General features: G+C 34.0%; 2 protein-coding genes across 4 annotated transcripts; one reads left to right on the top strand and one right to left on the bottom strand.

Annotated features, from left to right (window-relative positions):
* Positions 1 to 2,173: 2,173 nt before the first annotated feature.
* LOC126705422 (uncharacterized) lies at positions 2,174 to 13,394 on the bottom strand. 3 transcript variants are annotated; one of them, XM_050404424.1, is made up of 21 exons: positions 13,190 to 13,394; positions 12,925 to 12,985; positions 12,163 to 12,199; positions 9,773 to 9,903; positions 9,547 to 9,639; positions 9,311 to 9,389; positions 9,164 to 9,223; positions 9,017 to 9,076; positions 8,870 to 8,929; positions 8,649 to 8,782; positions 7,676 to 7,815; positions 6,311 to 6,361; positions 6,115 to 6,197; positions 5,975 to 6,029; positions 5,777 to 5,891; positions 4,674 to 5,208; positions 4,375 to 4,588; positions 4,163 to 4,233; positions 3,470 to 3,638; positions 3,238 to 3,367; positions 2,174 to 3,015 (listed from the first exon to the last, which is right to left on the bottom strand). In XM_050404424.1, exons 1-21 carry the CDS (start codon positions 13,298 to 13,300, stop codon positions 2,327 to 2,329), a joined length of 3,078 nt encoding a protein of 1,025 aa, XP_050260381.1. In that variant the 5' UTR covers positions 13,301 to 13,394; the 3' UTR covers positions 2,174 to 2,326. The 3 variants fall into 3 exon arrangements, with proteins under 3 accessions (XP_050260381.1, XP_050260382.1, XP_050260383.1); XM_050404425.1 differs by lacking the exon at positions 9,017 to 9,076; XM_050404426.1 differs by lacking the exons at positions 8,870 to 8,929; positions 9,017 to 9,076.
* A 2,588-nt stretch (positions 13,395 to 15,982) lies between these two features.
* On the top strand, positions 15,983 to 18,173 carry LOC126706363 (uncharacterized). Its single transcript, XM_050405782.1, has 4 exons — positions 15,983 to 16,348; positions 16,889 to 17,071; positions 17,251 to 17,492; positions 17,739 to 18,173. Exons 1-4 carry the CDS (start codon positions 16,067 to 16,069, stop codon positions 17,986 to 17,988), a joined length of 957 nt encoding a protein of 318 aa, XP_050261739.1. The 5' UTR covers positions 15,983 to 16,066; the 3' UTR covers positions 17,989 to 18,173.
* Positions 18,174 to 19,848: the final 1,675 nt, after the last annotated feature.

Genomic DNA, 19,848 nt, shown 5'->3' with positions numbered 1-19,848 from the left:
AAGATTTTGGGTTCAAATCATTAACATCTTTCGGTCATTTCAAAAATTCTAGAGTACCCATGTCAATAAAGAAAAAAATAATTTGCTTCGTTGTAAATGAGAGGTATCACTCAACTTTATAATAGAGTCAAAATTATTAGAAGGAAAATGATGGAACATAGGATGCCTCATTGACTACTTCCTATAAAAAAAAAGTGAATGTCTTTTTGAAAACACTGCCTCTTGTATAAGAAGCCCATGTGAGCGGTCGCTCATGCCCATAAGGCACAAGCTTCTTGAAGCTTGACTTGTTCATCTTCTTTTTCCTCTTAAATGTATTGCATGCATGTGAATTGTACTAGTCAAATTAAAGGTATCCTAGGAAATCATATTATGAATGTTCAGTGTATGTCCGTGACACTGTATTGGAGCTTTTCACCGATGACCGAACAACTTAAAATGTCATGAAAATTCATGGAAACTTGTTATTACCTAGACAACTTCATCTTAGTCAACTTCTAAGTTCTAACTATAAAATCTTTTGTTTATAATGCTAGAAACGTTTTTATTAGTAAAAATATATAGGCAAATGCTAACCAGCATCATATGGTGTTTGTTAAGGTTTGTCAATGTGAGTCCCACATTAATAAAAAGTTGAGTAAAAAAAAACCACACGGCTGGCAAGAAAAAATTGGACAAAATTACCCTCTTAAAGATGCACCATAAGGTGCCCATTAACACAACCCAAATATATAAATCACATTTTGTGTTATAGCATATATTGTATTGGAAAATGCTAAAGATAAATACAAACTTTTTTATAAATTTTTTTTACAAATTACTAATATGGTGTGTGATTATTTATAAATGAAAAAAAAAATAATGTTAATAGTAAACCCAAATAAAAATAATTAGAATTGGTCGTAGCAATAATTTATAAAAATATTATAAAATAGTTTGTAATTGTAATACTATTACATTTAATAACATAAACTTTCTATTTTTGGTAGAAAACGTAAAATTTCACACTCATTGCACAATCGAGGAATGTTTTAATGCAAGCAACGGTCACAAAACGGCACTACAACCAACTTGTTATCATCTTAATAATTATCTTTCTTATTCCACTCCATATTCATATGTGATTAAGAAAAAAAAAAAAAAAAAACAGCTCAAAATGTCTATTTTAATTCCATGAGTGAGCGTGAAGCAAGATTCCATTGAACAAGGCTAAATTCCTGTGAAAAATAGTTGAAAGAATTTTAATGAAAAAGGGTAACAAAGCAGATGAGTGTGATTCTTTGATGATCAGGATGGGAATTTTAATTTGAGGATAAAGTGAGAAAAAGTAGTATGCAATGCACCTTGTGATTTTCAACCTACACAGCTCAAAAAAGATAACTTTCTTTTTTTCTTTTTCTTTTTTTCTGGATTTAGAAGCTGTTTGTCAACATTCACAAGAAGAAAATGACATCAATATAGAGTATTCCACGTACTTCTTTTTCCCTTTCAGTTAAAGCTCACACCCAACCATACTGCCTTTATTCTCAATATATATGCTTGCATGTTGCCTTCGCTTCACTTTTCTTTTCTTTTCTTCTTCGTTTTTGGCTAAGCAGATTTTATTAAAGAAACAAAACAAGAGAACAAAGGCACATGCCTAGTTAAGACTCCTTCATCACCAAACAAGAAGGGGATGGAGATAGGAATAGGCCAAAAATGCAGTAGAATAAATGACCTTGGTTGTAGTTTCCATTTGATGCTAAAATGGCTATTCTTGTAGTCGTTAGGCATGAGTCATGATTGTGATAATCAAATGGTGTGTTGGAGTCATGGCAGAAAATGAGTGATGCTTACAACTTTTTCCGTGACTAGTTTCAAAAAGTTTCTTTTATTTCAAAGGTTTATTCTAGTTTAGCAGAGGAAGCTCAAGCTAAGGTGGTAAAATGCAAGCAGGAAACAACTTTTATCCAGTGCTGCATTGTAGATGGCTTCCATAGAGCCATATATTCATGAGAATTGAAAGCTAAAGATTGAGAAAATCAGATGTCTAACTATCTAATTAGCGATAGCATTCAAGGCCTTGCATATCAACCCCTAACTTTGTCCTTAAAACATGCAAGGCAAGACATCCACTGGAAGTAATCGGTGTGGACTCTGACCAATTTTTTTCAGCTCTTGGACCATTATGAAATTGGAGCAGAGTTAAGTATATAGATACAACAGATCGTAGGATTCAAGACCCTTTAAGTTCCACACAGTTGTCAAAATTTATAACAATTGCATCAAATTTCTATATAGAATTAGCTTATCACAAAATTTGACAAAACCTGCAAATAGATAGTTATCATTGGAACCATTTTCTAAGCTGTCTAGAACCTTGCTTTTCATCATCACTTTTCTGAGATCTCTTCTGTGAGTACTTGGATCTATATTGCTCAATTAGCATGTCAAGCTTATCTTTTTCGTCTTTCCCCACTGGGACTTTAGTCTTTTTTGACCTCCTCCTGTCCTTCAAATCTCTGTTTTTCTTCTGCTGTTCTGTTTGGTCCTGCAGCTTCCTCTTTTTCAGTTGCACAACTGCGTCCTCTGAAGATTTTGATTTGTGGGCATCACTATCTGTCATTTTTCTATCGAGTGATCTTCCACTATCAGGATTCCTGCCATCTTGTTGATTTTTGGAGTTCCATTTGGAGCCCTCTGGTTTTTCTTTAGATGAAAACTCTTTCGCCTTTGCACTTGCAGGATTGCCTTTTTGCTTCTTAGCAGATCCACGTCCTTCAGTGGCAGCTCTATTGAATACATGATTTTCCTCTTTATTAGATACTGAACCCTTCACTGATCCATCGTCACCTCTGGATTTCCTTTTCTTGGAGTTCTGTTTGTCCGGATGTGCATCATCACCTTGCTTCACATCGTTTTGATCATCACGGATACCATGCTGCTGAGCATGTATCTTAGCGTTCCGTAGCTTCAATGTCTGAATATTATTAAGAGCAAACTCCACAATTGGGCGATATTCCGGACCAAAAGTTTCTACAAGTAGCCAAAGAATTAAATTAAATTAGAATAGAATAAAAATCAAAGCAGAAAAATAAACCAACACATTCAACCTTTTACAGCAGTGGATCAACATCATAATTACAGATAGTCACACTAAAAATGAAAGAACTATTTCAGTTATAATGGACTTGCTGCCAATCTTAATATCATCATAGGAGAATACATGATAGTGATTTATTAAGAAAATATTGTTACCAGGATTATTGTTAAGAACTCTGAGGGCCACAAGTGCATGCTGATGCTCTGTAAACTCAACAAAAGCAACGCCACGAGAATGGTTTTTTGTAACAACCTTTCCTTTCTTCACATCCTTCAAGAACTTTATCTGCATGTGCAATATTAATTACAAGAAAAAAATATATTAGAAGTATTCACAAAGTTACATGCAAACACTAAACAACTCTAAATAGTTATAGATGTAGCCCACCTGTTTAATCACTGGGGTTTGCTTTGTAGCTCGGGAGGTAACCGCATCAATGCAAAGCTTTTTAAGTTTTTTTTCGGTCATTGACTTTGGTATATTATACATAATAAGCCTAGTCTTTGAAATATGAAAATTTGGAGATTTAAGCTTAGTCTTCTTTTCCCTCTTCAACCTGAAGTGTTCCCCAAACAAAAAAAAAATTTAGAATATATGACAAAGGAATGCAAAATTTTATGGAAACAACACAAAATTTCAACATTTGAATATGAGAAGCTTGTCAGCAGCCATCATAAATACAAAACTACAGGTAAGATATAGTTTAATTCAAGCTAATACCACTTTCTTAGGAGCCCTCAAGGGTCATCTCCAGAGATAAACTTCTTTCTTTTTTTACTTTGAAGCTTTAATGTAAATAAATAAACATAAAAAAGAGAGAAGATTAAAATAAATAAATAAATAAACTTCAGATAATTTCATCTCTTTTTTTTCTTTTTCTTTTTTTTTTTCTTTTTTTTAAAGAAACTCAACTAGAATAAAAATGCTTGCCACGATGACCAACAAAAGCATCATCCAAACATCATCTATAAAAATACACTACCAATAAGGGAAGAATTGTTCTCATCTTGCATTTCAAATTTACATGATCCAATCCAGCAGGGAAAAAATATAACCTTACATCATGTATGAAATACTCACATTTTGCGTTTCAACAAGTCACTAGCTGAAACTCCTTCTGCAGCCGGAGTTCCCTCCTCAATATGACCTTCCTATTAAAAATTTGGGAAAAAAAATATTCACCCACACAGGAGATAAATCTTCTTTCACAAATATACTACTGCAGATTTAAAAATGCAACATAAACTAGAAACTTTTAATAAAGAGTGGAAGAGAGAATTAAGTAAACTAACCTCTGCCAGGTAAAGGTTACGGGGGTCCAGAACCTCTTTGTTGGCCTTGTCCACTTCCTTATCATGAGCTGATTTTTTATCTAATGCCTTCAAAACTGTCAATTGCCTACCTTTTAAAGAAATTCCCAAACCAGATGCTACATTTGCAGCTGTAACTGCAGCAGTAGCTGCATCTATCGTTTTGAACTTGAGAAAACCAGTTCCTTTTGGGCGCCTGCCACAAGTACAAGGAGATTAAAACAGAACTGCAGTGACAGATGGGAAGTTCAGAAGCATATCTTAAAAAAAAAAAAACATACTTGGTAACATGATGGAGGACTGGAAAAAAGGATTGTACTTCCCCAAATCCAGAAAACCGTTGTTTCACTTCTTCGTTATTGATGTCAAATGGAAGGTTGTTTATAAAAATTGTTCTCTGCAAATCCTCTTCTCCTTCTTTCTGTTTTAGATTTGATGCCATGCTTGTGCTGGAGTTTCTGGGCTCAGTAACACCTGATACTTTTCCAGATTCATTAAGTAAATTATTTGCTGCACCGACGGTTTCATCAGAATTTAGTTCCTCATTTCCCTTGGGAAGCATTGAATCGTCAACTGGAGAAGGAAGAGTTCCTTTAACAGAGGGTGTGATCAAGTTATTAAGAACCTTTCTTGCAATATCTGCTTCCTTGTTAAAATCAATTTCCGCAGGGACGTCTTCTTTCTCTGTTATATTTAAGTCATCTGACGCACTATCAATGTCATCAGTCTGCTGGGATTCTTTACCAATATTTTCCTCCTCCCCCTCGAAATCCTCACTGCTACTGTCACCTTCCATGTCTTTTCCATCTTGTTGTCCTATGAAATCAACAGCAATTGCTTCATTAAGATGTATAACTATCATCCTTTAATTTAACAACCAAAGAAATAAAGGATTTAAACCAAAAAAGATCTAAATACCAAGTACGGTTTGCTTTCAAGAGTGGAGAAAGAGGGCACAGATCATAGTATGAAGAGTGCATTTATTTCTTTCCCAGACTAGATCTACAATACAAGCTGACAAACATGTAGAATATGAAGAACAAAAATTGCTATTTTGTACAAAAGTGAATCCCCATCCAATATACTTCTATGGAAATAGAGAAACATCATAACAGCAAAACTTAAACATGGCTAAATAATTGCTTCCAAACTCATCTGTATAGGATTACCAACCTCCTACTAATATCACATTGGAAGCCAACCAAATGCGTAGCTACAGTCCATGCCCACCCAACAAAATTATACTCTTAATGCTCTACTTAAGCCAAAATAATAATTAATTTTTAATATTGAGATATTTACCCAAAAATAAAGAAGAACAACGACTATAAGTAACCAAAAAAAAAAAAAGAGTGTCCTTAAAAGAAAGCAGAATTTTATTTACCATCTTCTGTAGCAAGAACGGCATTAGCACCACTGTTATATAATTTCTTTGGAACAGCCCAGTCAACAGCTATGGGTCTTTTGTCAAACATTTGCCCATTGAACTTCTGAATGGCCTGAAAAAGAAGAATAAAAAACTGTAAAATATATCAATCCAAGACCCACAAGGCTTCAATCTCTTTATGAATACAAACAATACATTTTCGGCATCCTTTTTGCATGTGAATTTGACAAATGCAAAACCTTTCGACAATCTGCAAACAGAAAACATGGTATGATGAGAAAACAATGATATTTCATCAACATATGAGGACAAATTTGGAAAATGAGAGTATTTACCCTGTATCAGGATTACATGGAATAAAAGCATCCCAGACAAACCCTGCTGGTGAAAAAACATGCTTTATCTGATCCACTTTGGCCTACATTGATGTTAAGAGAATTGGTTTAGAAACCGAAAGCCCTTCCAACACGGGAAAAAAAAAAAAAAAAAAAGAAAAAAAAAAGTGAAATGGACGATTCAATTAGATCAAACCTTGAAAGGAAGATTTCTAATAATAAGCTTCCATTTCTGAGTCTTGGAACCCTGGCCAATAAACATACATCATCTTAAAATGAATCTTCAATAGATAAATAGAGACTTAGAGTGAAACTAATGATGATAATGACAATCACAACATCATGATTAACCAACAAAGGGAAACATCAACCCCAGATTTGTCTTGTAAGATAAGTATACCTACAAGCAATACTTCCCCATTGGGTAGCACATGTTTTTATGTTTTAGATGAGAATACCCGCAAATTTGAGTACAACAACCCAAACACACACCCAAAACATTTATGCCAAGTGAGCTTAACTGAAGGCACAAATGTACTAGGCCCCAAGAGAAATTCCTTCCTTCCAAAGACAGATCAATCGAGCCTTGCTCTGAAATAAAGTCTAAGAACTTGTGAATAGCTGGAGTAAAATATTTTAGAGCCAGAGCATTCAGAAGGAAACCGCACCACATTAAAATCACTTCCCACATACAATGGAACATTCCACCAGCTGCTCAAACCAGACAGCTCAACCCATAAAAACCATTTTTCTCTGTCAGAATAAACTCCAGCAAACATCCATTCAAACTGATCTACCACATTTTTTAATGGGCAAATTACAATTTACCCACCTATGGTTGAAATTTAAGTTGCCTACCGGTGGTTTGAAATTTAACATTTTACCCACCTAAGGTTAGCTCAGTTAGAGTTCTATAACTCACTTCCATTAAAAACATGACTAAATATGTAATTTTGCTCAACTTTTATGTCTCTCTCCTCCAAAAACACAAAAAACATAAAAATATAAGATCAAAAAGAATCCAGCGAAACACTTGCATAATGGGATTTCAAACCACAGATAGGCAACTTAAATTTCATTCAAACCACAGGCGGGTAAGTTGTAATTTACCCTTTTTTAATTTACAAGAAACAGAAAATCATCCCACTGCTTCCTCCACTTTGTCCACAACCCTTATGAACCACGTTTATGCCAGGTGATTAATTGAAGGCACAAATGCACAACTTTCAAAAGCCTCCATGCTTCTTTAAAGTCTCGCTTCAAATAAGAGCATCTTGATTCTTAAAACTTACACCTAAGGCCTCCCTTCAATTAAGTTGGCTTTATAGTAACAAGATTTCAGAAGTAACTTTTGAGAAAGTGTATGTCCAGCCCCCATCTTTCTCCAACATATACCTCAATAATATACAACAAGCCAGACTCATCTTACTAACTCCTATTCAAACCAAAAGCCTAATAATTAAAATATAAACCAATTGAATTACTTTAATCAGTTATCACAATGAGAAACATTTCATTTGCATTGTCTAAGCAACATCAGAATTCTAGTAAGCTACTTTACCTCCCCACCCAGCTGACGTGCCCAAACAACTCCCCCTTTTATCTTTTTCTGGTGGAGCATAGCAACAGAAGCATTTGCTGATTTAACACTAGTATAAAGCACAGCTGAAGCATCCATTTTGCATCCGTCTTGCACAAGACCTGGAAAAATGTCACATGTCTTGACCAATTTCAACATCTAAAACCGACAAATTCAAAGTTCAATTACAAGATTTTTGTTTGCTTGGAACATTCAACTGGGGAAAAAATTGTTTGGCCTTTCAAATAAAGCCTATGTAATCAACCATGCATGATTAAATTAATTTTATCCAAAAAGATGAAAAATAGATATTGAATAAATTTTGGACTAAACAAAATGGGTAATTATCAGAACCAATGACAAAAATTATGTCAGTAATCTAAATAAAATAAATTGGCGAACATATATTCCAGTGATGCATATGAGGAGTGATTACTTCAAATGCAAGTGCACATGTTGTCATTGAAAGTCATCAAAGCTGGAAAATTTAACTCCATGTTCTTTCAGTAGCTAAAGAACAGATGTTATTGCTTTTTCAATGACACACCTCTGAATGATCCCAGGAAAGAATCTGTAGAAGCATGGCTGCATTTTTTTTTAAATAAGTAGAAAACCAGCTGCATTTTGATTCAGTTGCAAATCAAGTTAAACCTCTTATATTCTGTACTTTGTAATTGACTTAAAGCAAAGACATGAAAAATGCAGTCACTTGGATAAACCCTCTAGCCCTTCATAAGTTCCTTGTTGCAGCTTTTTTAAGTATTATGGGAATGCAGAACCAATAAATTACAATGAAAATTGCGTAGTACATCATACATGAGATGTATACAGTAATGCAGTATATTCAAGAAACCCAATGTGGATCCAATTATTTTAACCCAAGCCTAAAAAATAAGCAAGAAAATGAATTCATTATTTCACTGAATAAATAACAAATTGGAAAAATTTCCCATACCATGTTGTTCAAGCTCTTCTTTTGGAAGAGGATAAGTTACACTAATAACACAGCCAACCTCTCTGGCTCGTCTGTGAACATCTTCCGCCATATCAGCATCAAGAAGACCACCAAATATGACAGTCCTAGCAACCCTTCAGAACACAACAAACATAGTATATTACAAAGTAATTCAAACAAGAGAAGGGGAAAATATAGACTAGAAATGGAAGATTAAGTACTTTTGCTTTTCCGAAGAACCCTCTTTGTTTGCCAGATTACTAGAAAGTGTCCTAGCAACCCTTCAGAACACAACAAACATAATATATTACAAAGTTTTTCAAACAAGAGAAGGGAAAAATATAGACTAGAAATGGAAGATTAGGTACTTTCGCTTTTCCGAAGAACCCTCTTTGTTTGCCAGATTACTAGAAAGTGTCCTAGCAACCCTTCAGAACACAACAAACATAGTATATTACAAAGTTTTTCAAACAAGAGAAGGGAAAAATATAGACTAGAAATGGAAGATTAGGTACTTTTGCTTTTCCGAAGAACCCTCTTTATTTGCCAGATTACTAGAAAGTATCCTCGCAGCCCTTCAGAACACAACAAACATAGCATATTACAAAGTTTTTCAAACAAGAGATGGGGAAAATATAGACTAGAAATGGAAGATTAAGTACTTTTTCTTTTCTGAAGAACCCTCTTTATTTGCCAGATTACTAGAAAGTGTTCCTGCTTTTCTGGCTTCCACGGGTTTCTCTGCATTTTGTTCAAAAGCTTCCCTTAGAATATAAGAAATTAAATAACAAGATGAAGATAAAATACCATAATTGAAGTGATAAAATATTATAAAATAAAATTTTGGACAGGAAATGAAAACAAGTACATAATTTATTGGTTAATAAAAATTGGTAACCTGTTTCCTCCAAGTTTGAAGCAGGCTTTTCTGCCCCAGAAGCACTATCATCCTTGTCACTTTTTGACTTGGCATTATCATCCGACTGAACCACTGAATTAAGAATTAAAGATATTGGACCAAAAGTTTAGCAATAATGTTAATTTGTTGCATTGTATTTGGGGCAAGTAGACAATATAACAAGAGCACAGTATGTTTAAAATCTGAATGTGAGGCATAAAAAAACCTTGGCCTTGCTTTGATCGACGCTGTTCAAGGGGAGCTCGATGCATAGCATGCTTGACTGCAATTTTCCGACCTCCAACAGATGAACCATTCTTCAGCTCAATAGAACGGTTCGCATCTTCAGTAACAGCACTGCAAATGAATGCAAAATGTGTGTTAAAGATAAATGCACACTCTTATTTTTTGTGGCCCTGAATCTGAGTAGTTTGGTTATTTGAAGTGTGTCTTGCTGTGTTTTGAAGTTGTTTCTGGGTTGAAGATTAATTTAAGTAAAACTGAGATGGTCCCAATTGGAGAAGACCCAGACATTGACACTTTAGCAGCAATTTTGGACTGTAAAGTTTCTGCATTGCCCATGAAATATTTGAGACTACCATTGGGAGCTAGATTCAAAATTTCAAATCCAAGGCTATTTGGGATTCAAATTTAGAAAAGATGGAGAAAAGATTGGCAAGGTGGAAGAAACTTTATCTCTCTATGGGAGGGAGGATCACTCTTATTATAAGCACCCTTTCAAGCCTACCAATGTATTTCCTATCTTTATTCACAATGCAAGTTAGTACTGCCAATTGTTTTGAAAAGCAGCAAAGACACTTTCTGTGGGAGGGATTAGGCAATGAAGTCAAACATCATTTGGCAAATTGGAAGACTGTCAGCCAATTTCAGGCTGGTGGTTTGGGTGTTCACAGCCTTGTTCAATTTAATATTGCTTTATTGGGTAAATGGCTTTGGCGTTTTGCCTTGGCAAGGGAGTCACTATGGAGTAGGGTTATAGCTATTAAATATGGCTGTGACAAAGGGGATTGGGTGTCAGGTATGCGGTACGCCCATCGGTCCTCAGAGTGTCTTTATGGAAATATATACCAAGTGGGTGGAAGTGATTCTCTCATTCCATTCGGATAGCGGCTGGGAATGATTGTCGCACCCAGTTTTGGTTTGATGTTTGGTGTGAAGAGGCTAAGAAGCACGGACATTTCATTTGGAGTGTTGTACTCATGTCGTACCCATGTCATAATGGTGTCTTGTCTGCCTATCATGTTATAATTTTTGTAAAATTGCTTGTGTTGTCGTACTGTACTTGTACCTGTACCCGTAACCGTGTCCATGTCCGTGTCCGTGCATCCTAGTGGAAAGGTCCCCCCTTAAAGAAGCATTTTGAGGTTTGTTTCAAATTGCGTTATGCAAAAAGACTTATGCCATGGATCTTATGCTTTGGAATAATGAGGACATTGTATGGGATGTGACTTTTTCAAGGCCACTACAAGATGGGGGTTGGGAAGTCTACAGGTTTTCTTTTATTTTATAGTCTCATAGTTTTGATCCTAATGTGGAAGATAAGTTGGTTTGGGTTCCTGAGAAGAGTGGCTGTTTTGCTGTTAAATCTTATTATAAAGTCCTCACTTCAGGCAGTGAGGAGTCTTTCCCTTGAAAAAAAAAATATTTGGAAGGCAGGAACCCCTATTAGGGTAGCTTATTTCACATGGACTGCAGCTAAAGTAAAGATCCTTAGTTCCTTACATTGGATAATTTGAAGAAGAGGAATTTCTGTATTGTTAATTGGCACTGCTTGGGTAAGAACAGTGAGGAATCGGTGGATCACTTGCTCCTTCACTGTCACTATGCGAGTAGCTTATGATCACTTATGTTATGCCTCTTTGAGGTTTCTTGGGTGACTCCTAAACAAGTGGATGAGGTGCTGGCCTGCTGGAGAAGGGGCATTAGGCATGGTTGTGCTGCAGAAATTTGGAGGATTATACTGTTGCGCCTAATGTGGACTATAGAGGGAGAGGAATCAACATATCTTTGAGGATAAGGAACATTCCAACCAGGATTTGAAACGTTTTCTTTTGAATTCTCTGTATGATTGGATGTCAGTGTGAAGTGGTTTAACCTTTTCCCCTTTAGTTGAATTCTTGAATCTATGTTCTTTCATTGATTTTTCAGGCCCGAAGTAGTACACTCCCTGTGTACTCATGCCTTGCATTATACTTACTTTTTTTAATGAAGTTTTTTTCTTACTGATTAAAATAAATAAATGCACAAGCATTAAAAAAAAAAACTAAAAAAGAGTACAAAAAAGCTAAAAAATAACCCAATAAATGTAGACAAAATGTAATCATTTGAAAAATTTATGCCAAAAAAATAATAATAAGTGAGACCCTTGTAAAGAACAACGTCTAGTCCAGATACAAGCATATTATAAGTTTATTACCAATTTTTTTAAGAAAACGATAAGGGTATGTCATAAAACGCATCAATCCCTAATTATTGAGTTCTAGAGATACCTAGTAACACAACTGGCCAAATCTAAAAAATTGGGGGGGGGGGGGGGGGGGGCGGGGAGAGAGAGAGAGAGAGGCTTAATAGGCAAAAACCTTGCAGTTAACTTACAATTGAACGAAACCAAAACCACGGTGCTCAGTTGACCCTGCAAACATTTAAACAAAACCATGGATATAGAGATTAGCTTAGTCGGATTAAATTACTAAACCTACTACAGAATCCAAACAACATGACGCCCATATGCAAATAGACCACAAAATAAGTAGAATTAAAAGCCTATGGCACATCAATTTCCTACACACACACACACATATGGGGTTATATTTTTATTTAAGCCACAATTGGATTACATTTTCTCCTTTTAACCTCGATGCTTGCAATATTACAAGATAATCAAAGATCAATAACTATCTCATCTATAAAATGCTTAAATTTCAAGCTTTTTTTTTTGTATTTTAAAGTTATACACAAAACACAAGTTTATTACTCAAATAGTAAATAACATCCAATTAAAATGAAATTTGGCATCTATGTTAAGAATAATGAAAACATCGACATTTTTAATATATGAATCCAATAAAAAGTTGTTGATTGGTGTCACATTCATAAAGAGTTACACTAGATGTAACTTGATCATATATATATACACACATTCTAAGTACTTATATGAACTAAAAGACTTCAACAATCAGCTGCCAAAGCTTCTCTCACTTGTTTATTATCGACCTACTGTTCCAGCTTCGATTACTCACATATTCTAACACATTGTTCACATTCTAACAATACAAATTAGCCAACGAATCACACACCAATGCCTAATTTCATTTCATAGTTTTTCACATTACAAATAATCATTCAAATTTCACTTACCCTTCTGCGTAACCATGAAGCACCGCCTCACTGGCCCTACATCGCTGAAAGTCTCCTCAAGCTGAATTATCAAATAAACAAAACAAAAAAATTTAAATAAAATACACAAATTTAAGACACTGTTTGTTTTTCCTATTCAGTTTCTTTAGGAAGTTGTATTTCAGATTTCATAATCCAAAACTGCTCAAAAACACAAATATTCAGAAACTTTTTACTAATTTTTCCTTTTCCTTTTTCATTTTGTTTTTCTCGGAAATTATTTTACCTGAGAATTCGTGAAAGAGTAGGGTAAGTTGGAGACGAAAACAGTGGAAGGTGAATGCTCGGTTTTAGCTCTATTTTCGCTTCCCTCTTTCGATTTCGCTTTCTTTCCCATCTTTCTGTGTGCGTGTGTTTTTGGCTGCGAATCAGAAAAAATTTTCAGAGCTGAGAGAGTTCACGGTTCTTGTTTTGTTTATTTGAAGGGTTTATGATGTGAAAGAAACGGTCCAGTGTGAGAACTAGGGGTTTGGGATGGGGATGGACTTGGGCTGAGAATTTACAATATTTGGGCCTGACTTGGAGACAAGAGCCCTAAAATTTTGGGGGTCATATTTGGGTTTTTATTCCTTTTTTTTAATATTTTTTGAGTCCAATGAAGGCCCATTGGGCTTAAGCAGGTTCTACAACATTTTAAGTCTCCACCCATTCCTTGTTCCCTAAACTTGGAGAAGGTAGTGGGTTCCAATTAAGTAAAGTCTCTAATAGTTGAATAAAAAATCTAGAATTCAATTCTTGCCTACACTAAAAAATCAATTGGTGTCTTGGTCTGTCGATAAAAAGTTATTATTAATTACTAAACTTATGGGTATACTTGAAGAATATATCTTGTCTATCTAACATATACACTATCTAATCATCTCTCTCATAGCATAGCATGTAGGAGAGATAATCCATATACTGGGTGCATGAAATAATAATTACTAGACTTATGGGTATATTGGCAATAAACTTATTCATAGGAAAACTCCTCTGACTCATTGTGTGGCAATTAATAGAATCATTTATGTGTACTTTTACTCTTTTAGTCAGATAACCTATTTAATAAATCATGTGATTTGTTTAACAAATATATATGAATGGTTTTATGACTCACCACATAATAGGTTAAAAGAGACTCTTTCAAATCAGTTTGGAGGAAAAAAAATTCATAAAGATTAATTTCTCATGAATATGATGAGATAACGATTCTACGGAATTTAAAATTCTCTTCTCATCGATACAATTAATGATAACTAATTTTAAATAATATGATGCCATTGTACATTGTTAAATTCTTGAAATACTAAATCTCAAAAATAAATTAGATTCTCTTCATATGCTTTTAAAATTAAGTGGATCCCTTTTATCATTAAGATTTGATTTTTCATTCATTGAAAGATGCACATTGTGCCACATCATTTTAAATCTCATTCAACTATATATAAAGAATGATTATTGGTTTTAAATAGCATGACATCATGTACAACTTTAGATGCTTGGAAAATGAGGTTCAAGTCAAGAGCCTAAGAAATCAATTGGTTAATACCTCTTAGCATTTTCCAAGTGAGACATCTTATGATCAAATCCCCCAACTCTTAACCATTGAATTATAATTTTTTTTAATTAAAAAAAAACGGCTTAAATAGACCAGTGGGTGGTGGTAACTAATGGCATCCTTTGATGCCTCATATATGTGATTTGAATTCCACCTTTTTTTTTTCTTTCCTATTATCTACTTATCTATTAAAAAAAAAATTTAAAAAGTGCATGAAAAATTAAACCTTCACCTTCACCTCCACCCTTCAGCAGCAAATGAAGTGAATTGAATTCTTTTCCAAAAAAGGGAGCCTCCATTTTTACTTTTGAAGTCTGGTTTCCTGTGCCCAAATTATTATTGGACCTCATTATTAGACAAAAAGTGCTTTCTAAATAATTGTCAATTAATACTCATGCAACAAAATGCTGTTAAGGACCATTTCAAACTTTTGAAAATGTGCCAAAAAAGGGACCTAGCAGAAATGTCTTAAAATCTATACAGCCTATGAGCCTATCACATGCCATTGCTTGATGGGTGTTTAAATGAGTTGGATTTAAGGGCATTGAAGGTTTGTTACCAATAGTCCTGAACAGAATGGTTTCTATATACCATGAATGAATCAATGATCAGTTGATCATCTAAATAGTATGTACCCACAATCCAATTGATCATGATATAATCGGTGCAATTAATAATGACAATCTCGAGGCATTGTGTTGTCTGTACTGCTAAAAATGGACCACTTCTCTTTGCAATGAATGATAAATACAACTCATTCTTTGCTGTTGAAACTAGAGGTCTAGTAAGCCAAACTAGAATCATCTTCATTATAGCTATGCACGACTTTATCTTGGTTTCACTATTGGAATCTCAGAATTTGAATAGTAGGCTTTTCAATGCAATATTGTTGAAGAAAATAATGAAGCAAATTTCACCATGGAAACTCTTTGAATTCATGTCCTTAGTATAGGTTAAAAATACAACTCATTCTTTGCTGTTGAATCTAGAGGTCTAAGCCAAACTAGAATCAACTTCATTATTGTTAAACACACTTTATCTTGGTTTCACTCTTGGAATTTGAATAGTAGGCTTCTCAATGCAATATATAGTGGAAGAAATAATGAAGCAAATTTCACTATGGAGACTCATTGAATTCATGTGCTTTTATATGTCTAAAAAATAAACTGATTAGATGACAAATTTCACTTTATTTTCCATCAGCTTAAGCTTTGTTGAATGGACAAAAGGTAGGCCAGTCAAATAAAAATAACCTGGTCAGTAAGTAGTACAACTTTGTTAAGAGAAATTGAATAACTTTCAGTTAGTATAAGAGATTTTATTTTTCTGAGCTACTAACTGCTTAATTTAAAGAATTTATCCCAACCCCACAAAATATATTTAGGTACATGATGTGACAAGTTCCTAACTCAATCTATCCAATTACTTATAAAAAAGACACACGTGATTGACCATTCCATGAACTAAGTCAAAGTCGCCAATATTGAAAATTCATCTCCCACAGTAATGAGATAAGAATTTAAACAATCAAATGAAACTAGTGGAAAAACAAAAGAGGAAGAAACCATGAGTGACATTAAGCATCAAAGGCTGCAAACTAATGGAATTTGGATGCACATAGCAGAGAAAGGGCAAGGCCCTCTTGTTCTACTTATTCATGGCTTTCCTGAGCTGTGGTCTTCATGGACTTACCAAATAAACCACTTGGCTGAACATGGTTACCATGTGGTTGCACCAGACATGAGAGGCTATGGTGACTCAGATTGTCCCCTGGACCCAGCCTCATACACAGCTTTCCATCTTGTTGGGGACTTAATTGGCCTTTTGGACCAGCTTGGAGAAGAAAAGGTACTGTCCCTAACATTGCCAAAATGTCCTTGGCATTTTGATGCACGTATTGAATTCAATACAGAAAATTGTACAAATTTTGGTTTTTTTTTTTTTTTTTTTTCCCTAAAGTGTAAATAATGTTATTTAACTTGAAACTATATCCTACAAAAAGGGGACAGATGTCACAGGGCCATAAGTTCAATGCCTAATCGAACGAGGATCCTCTCAATTTCAAGTGAAATGGAGTAAATTTTGATATAGTTAGAAGGGTATCATGAAAAGAATTAATTGTGTGTGGCCAAGTTTTGTTAGGCCATAATAACTTTATTTCCTAACTCCTGCCTGCCTTGTCTAAAAGCCTAAAACAATGCTCTACCAAAACAAAGAGTTGGAATAGTTAAAAACATAAATTGTACCCCATTTTGTATTGAGAACATGAAAGCTATTTACATTTTGCATACATACATTCTTTACTATTTTATTTTTACATACATTCAATTTCTTCACTGGTGTTAGAAATATTTACATTTTGCATTTAAAAAATGTATTCTTGAACAGGCATTTGTGGTGGGGCATGACTGGGGTGCAACAATTGCTTGGGACCTTTGCCTCTTCAGACCAGATAGAGTCAAAGCACTTGTTAACTTAGGGGTCCCATACCGGCCACGCTCAATCGAATTCAAACCTACTGAGTTCATGTCCACAAAATTTGGAGAAGGATTCTACATTTCTCAATTTCAGGTAAAAAATGCCAAGAACTGTTTTTCGTTATGTACAAAAAAATATTTATCAATTCTGTTAGCGACGTTAGAATAATAGTTACATGATTAAATTCACTCTTTACTATTAATTTAAGCTTTTGGGGTGACCGGTACAATATAAAGCATCATGTAAAATTGTTGGCTTTTACAATATTGCAGGAGCTAGGAAGAGCAGAAAAATCATTTTCTGCATATGACTGTTTAACAGTGTTGAAGAAATTTTTATTGGTCAATGGTCCAGAACATCTAGCGGCTCCTCCTGGTGTTGAGATCATAGATTTTCTTGAAACCCCATCTTCTTTGCCTCCATGGATTACTGAGGAAGAGCTTCAACTTTGTGCTAACAAGTTCCAAAAATCAGGTTTCACTGGGGGCTTAAACTACTACCGTGTCATGGACTTGTAAGTTCACATTCAATCTTAGTTTCAAATCACATAACAACAACAATAACCAAGTCTTAGTACTAAAATTTTGGAATCAGTTATGAATTCTTAACTAATTAGTCACAGCGAGTCATATGTATTCTTTTTTATCATTCTATTCTATCTGAAGTCATTCGTTAACAAAATAAAAATACGCCATTATATATCAATCTTATGGCTAAGAGCTTTTGCTTGTGTTGCTAAATTGTGATGCCATAAATGTAGGAACTGGGAGCTTCTTGGACCATGGCAAAGAGCCAAAATCACAGTTCCAACAAAATTTATAGTTGGGAACAAGGATCTTGGATTTCATTCATTTGGGATCAAGGATTATGTAGAGGGAGAGGAATTTAAAACCCTTGTGCCTGACCTTAAAGTGGTCATCATTGACGGGCACCATTATATCCAGCAGGAGAAAGCCGAACAAGTTACTAATGAAATCCTATCCTTTTTCAATGACAAGTCTCTTGCTTAATCAATAATTTATTTGTATGTCACAAACTGAGGAAAATCTTAAGTAATAGATAGTGATACTATTTTTTGTTAAGGTTGGGACTTGGTGAATGTGTTGACATGTACTGTGTTTTGTTCCTATATTATATAATATGTGCTAATGACTCCATTTTTAATGGCAAAGGCCTGCAATTTTTTTGTGACTAATGACTGGCTCTATGCACAAAAATTGTGTTATGACGATTACTCAGTGGAGGTTGGCAAATTACAGTGAAGTATATAACTATATACTAATAGATGTGCTTACCACCTAGCTGCTATGAGTGTCCAAATTTGATCTCTTTTTTGTATCTTCCAGCATTGTCCGGAATCTATGTATTGTGATTATTTATAAGACAACCAACAAATCTCTACTTGTATAATTGTATATAATACGTACTTTTAAAATAAAATTTTTTTAAAAAAAAAAAAAAAGTGTTATGGTGATTTGAACAAAAATATTCATTGAGGCTATAAAAAGCCCATACTGGTATTTAATATTTCTGGATTTTGGGCCCATGTGTACGTGGATTGAATTTTCATGGCACAAAAGAAGCCAATAGTTGGCTTTGGAAATTTGTGATTGGTCAATGAATACACCATGAATATGATAAATTATGCATGAGAAGCCAAAAAGAGTATATATCATTAAATTGAAAGGATATGCCAAGAGCTAAAATGTTTTTTTTTTTTTTTTTTTTTTTTTGGAGAAAGCGAAGAGCTAAATGTAGTTGCTAATTGGCGATTTCTATAATTTCTTATAGAATTCATCTTTCATACACCACCAGTGAGTGTGAGGGAAAAATTAACCGAATAAATACCTATTATAGGAGAGAGTAAAATTGGCATATTGCCCACAATTTATATGCTAAATAACCATGAAAGTTTACTACACCAGTGATGGCCTGATTTCTTAAAGAGATCATATTTACTGCACCAGTAATGGAAATGGGTTTTAATTTATTTGGCCTATTTTAATTTCGTGTTCAGTCTCATACATTTCTTTCTTTAATATATGAATTCAAGGTTGACCATCAATGATCAACAATATATGTGAACACTTGCATTATAAATGAGTAACTAAATAAACATGAAAGTGTAAGTGGCCTTCAATGCGTCTCAGCAGACCAGTTTTCTTCCCCTTACTTGTTTTCTTGTAAAATTATATGAAACTATTTAATGGGACATTTCCAAATTATCCCATTACTAATAAATTGATAGGATTTCATTTGACTCAATGGTCTAATTTTTTTTCCCAAAAAGTAATATTTGCACCAAGCAAAGGTATCATAAATCTACCCTTTTTTAAGTTTAATGACACCAATCTATTTTGAAGTTTTAAAACATAATGTCAAGGGCTTATAACTAAATTGGTACATCTCTATGCACAAAATACTTTGAAGTCTAAGGGATAAAGAGTTCAAGTTATGGGATTAACAGTATATTATAACTATCTAAAAAATAAGTTTAAAACATAATGGCAAAACTTAAATACATTTCTTTAAATATTGTAATTAGATTTTCTAATTAAACTCAAATATGTAATTATATAGATTGATAAACAATACAAATTTTTTATTATTATAATTTGATAATTATAACGAGATAGTTGAGATTTGAATCATAGATATCTTCGATAAAAACATATAAATATGTCAATCAGTTGATCTTCAAGACTCTTAGTTGTATGATTTAATTTAATTGTCGTTATAAACCAATTTGATAGCTGATATCAATTTAATCAACACAGCAAACATCAATTGAGAAATTGTAAATAAGTTTTTATACATAACATAAATTCAAGCATCTCTTTCGTATCAACATGACAACATCCCCTATAAAA

The sequence above is a fragment of the Quercus robur genome, chromosome 11 (assembly GCF_932294415.1).
Source record: "Quercus robur chromosome 11, dhQueRobu3.1, whole genome shotgun sequence".
Lineage (NCBI taxonomy): Eukaryota > Viridiplantae > Streptophyta > Magnoliopsida > Fagales > Fagaceae > Quercus > Quercus robur.
This window is presented reverse-complemented; position numbering and strand designations above follow the sequence as displayed.

What these genes read in the sequence shown, in the direction of transcription:
- LOC126705422 (XM_050404424.1), bottom strand. Translation starts at nt 13,300, where the DNA reads ATGGGAAAGAAAGCGAAATCGAAAGAGGGAAGCGAAAATAGAGCTAAA. An exon ending in GGTTCTTCAGAAAAGAAAAA is followed by an intron (nt 9,224 to 9,310) that starts GTACTTAATCTT and finishes TGTGTTCTGAAG; the next exon opens with GGCTGCGAGGATACTTTCTA. An exon ending in CGTTCTTGCTACAGAAGATG is followed by an intron (nt 5,209 to 5,776) that starts GTAAATAAAATT and finishes TTGATTTCATAG; the next exon opens with GACAACAAGATGGAAAAGAC.
- LOC126706363 (XM_050405782.1), top strand. Translation starts at nt 16,067, where the DNA reads ATGAGTGACATTAAGCATCAAAGGCTGCAAACTAATGGAATTTGGATG. An exon ending in ACCAGCTTGGAGAAGAAAAG is followed by an intron (nt 16,349 to 16,888) that starts GTACTGTCCCTA and finishes ATTCTTGAACAG; the next exon opens with GCATTTGTGGTGGGGCATGA. An exon ending in TCTACATTTCTCAATTTCAG is followed by an intron (nt 17,072 to 17,250) that starts GTAAAAAATGCC and finishes ACAATATTGCAG; the next exon opens with GAGCTAGGAAGAGCAGAAAA.